The following is a 2,284-nucleotide window of genomic DNA, read 5'->3' as shown; positions in this document are numbered from 1 at the left end:
AAAAAAAAAAAAAAAAAAAAAAAATAGGTTGGCCTGGGGGAAGCCCTGCAGGATGAGGAGGAAGCAGCTGGGAAAAGGTTTCTAGAAGAAAACAGCCCATGGAAATACCCTGGGGTAGGAGGAAGGGAGGGTCAGCTGGAGTCACAGCCAGGTGGAGACCAGGGTGTCCCGAGCAGAGTAAAGGAAGGCAGAGGGAAGAGGAATGGAGGCACAGGGGTCACACTTTCCCGGTTTGAGGGCTACTGGGGAGGGGGGTTGTAGTCCACTTGTGATTAGTGCCATAGGCGGGAGTTTTTTTGTTTTGATTTTTTCTTTGTTTGAGACGGAGTCTCGCTCTGTTGCCTAGACTGGCGTGCTGTAGTGCTATCTCAGCTCATTGCAACCTCTGCCTCCCAGGTTCAAGGAATTCTCCTGCCTCAGCCTCCTGAGTAGCTGGAACTACAGGCGTGCGCCACCATGCCTGTCTAATTTTTGTATTTTTAGTAGAGACAGGGTTTCACCATGTTGCCCAGGCTGGTCTCGAACTCCTGATCTCAAGTGATCCCCCCCACCAAGGCCTCCCAAAGTGCTGGGATTACAGGCATGAGCCACCGCACCCGGCCGTGATTGATACCATAGGTGGTTTAAAGCAGGCTCATGACATTGGAGAGGACCCTCTGGCCACTGTAGGGCTGTGTCCACACACACAGGCATCAAGCGTTTTTCTCTGTGCATGCGCGCACACACATATCTCTTTTTGCACACTCACCAGGCAGGTTCTGATTCAGGGCAAACTTGGCCATGTTTCCTGCAGCAGCTGTCAGAGGCACCCTGCAAAAGGGGTGAGGGTGGGGCTGGGTGCTGTCCCTCTGGCTGGAGCCTCTGGGGCCTGCCTTTGAGTCTAAGTAAACAGGACCCAAGAGTTCTCCTCCACCCACCAACCTCCCTTCACACATGCCCTCTCTTTCCTCTTCCCTCAAGAGACCTTGAAACTTTTTTTTTTTTTTTTTTTGAGACAGAGTCTCGCTCTGTCACCCAGGCTGGAGTGCAATGCTGCAATCTTGGCTCATTGCAGCCTCCACCTCCCGGGTTCAAGTGATTCTCCTGCCTCAGCCTCCTGAGTGGTTAAGATTACAGGCGCCCACCATCACGCCTGGCTAATTTTTGTATTTTTAGTAAAGATGAGGTTTCACCATGTTGGCCAGGCTGGTCTCGAACTCCTGACCTCGAGCTATCCGCCTGCCTCGGCCTCCCAAAGTACTGGGATTACAGGCACGAGCCACCGTGCCTAGCTGACCTTGAAACTTTGGATGGAATGAATGATCCTCAGGTGTCAGACGTCAGCCTGCTGGGCAGGAGGAAGCAGGAAAGACATCAAGCGAAAAGAAGAAGAAAACAAGGGCAGCTGGGAGTCCGGGAGGCATTCCAGACCTGCTGGGTTTTCTGATCATCTCTGGGGAAAATTAGAAATGGATGCTCTATGTAGCGGAGTATGAGCCTTTAGGAAAGGAAGACCAGAGTTGGAAGCCCTTCACAGGATCATTAAAAACTCATCTGGAACCAGGCACCCTGGCTTATGCCTGTAATCCCAGCGCTTTGGGAGGCCGAGAGGGGCGGATCACCCGAAGTCAGGAGTTCAAGACCAGCCTGGCCAACATGGTGAAACCCCGTCTCTACTAAAGATACAGAAGTTAGCCAGGTGTGGTGGCGTGCAACTGAAGTCTCAGCTACTCAGGAGGCTGAGGCAGGAGAATCGCTTGAACCCAGGAGGCGGAGGTTGCAGTGAGCTGAGATCAGGCCACTACACTCCAGCCTGGCAACAGAGCAAGATACTGTCTCAAAAAAAAAAAAAAAATTGTAATTGTGCATCCAAAGTTTTACCAAGGTCAGTTGCGAAACTCTTGCAGGAATGATGGGGAATTGCGGGCTGGATGCACCAAAGATCCAAATCAGCGGATACTTGTCTCCCTGGAATGTCGCTAGTGGAGTGTCACAGGCTTGATCCTTGGCTCGTAAGTTTGTAATGCAAACACAAACACCTGGGTTGTCAGAGCTGTGATTGTTCATGAGGCTGTCTGGGAACGTGACTGTTTACATGACATGATGGAGGCTGTAAGAGAGTGAGGAAGATTGGGCCACATATAATAATGTGATATTTAACAAGGACAAACATTGAATCCAGAACTTTGGTTCAAAATGCACAGGGTGAAATCTCAGCACTCTGGGAAGCCAAAGCAGAAGGATCACTTGAGCCTAGGAGTCAAGACCCACCTGGGCAACATAGTGAGATCCTATCCCTTTTTTT

General features: G+C 50.8%; 1 protein-coding gene across 2 annotated transcripts in view; it reads right to left on the bottom strand.

Moving 5' to 3' along the window:
* KANK3 (KN motif and ankyrin repeat domains 3) overlaps nucleotides 1–2,284 on the bottom strand; it is a 24,682-nt gene that overhangs the window by 14,343 nt on the left and 8,055 nt on the right. The window contains exons 2-3 of one of the 2 annotated variants that reach the window (XM_023197431.2): nucleotides 1,861–2,089; nucleotides 749–810 (exon numbers count right to left, since the gene is read on the bottom strand). In XM_023197431.2, coding sequence (XP_023053199.2) covers nucleotides 749–782 — 34 coding nt within the window. In that variant the 5' untranslated portion in view covers nucleotides 783–810; nucleotides 1,861–2,089. The remainder of the gene's footprint in view (nucleotides 1–748; nucleotides 811–1,860; nucleotides 2,090–2,284) is intronic. The other variant, XM_023197429.2, reaches the window with a different exon arrangement.

This window comes from Piliocolobus tephrosceles, chromosome 21 (genome assembly GCF_002776525.5).
Source record: "Piliocolobus tephrosceles isolate RC106 chromosome 21, ASM277652v3, whole genome shotgun sequence".
NCBI classification, from domain to species: Eukaryota; Metazoa; Chordata; class Mammalia; order Primates; family Cercopithecidae; genus Piliocolobus; species Piliocolobus tephrosceles.
Note: the sequence above shows the minus strand (reverse complement) of the source record. Positions and strands in the feature narration are given on the sequence as shown.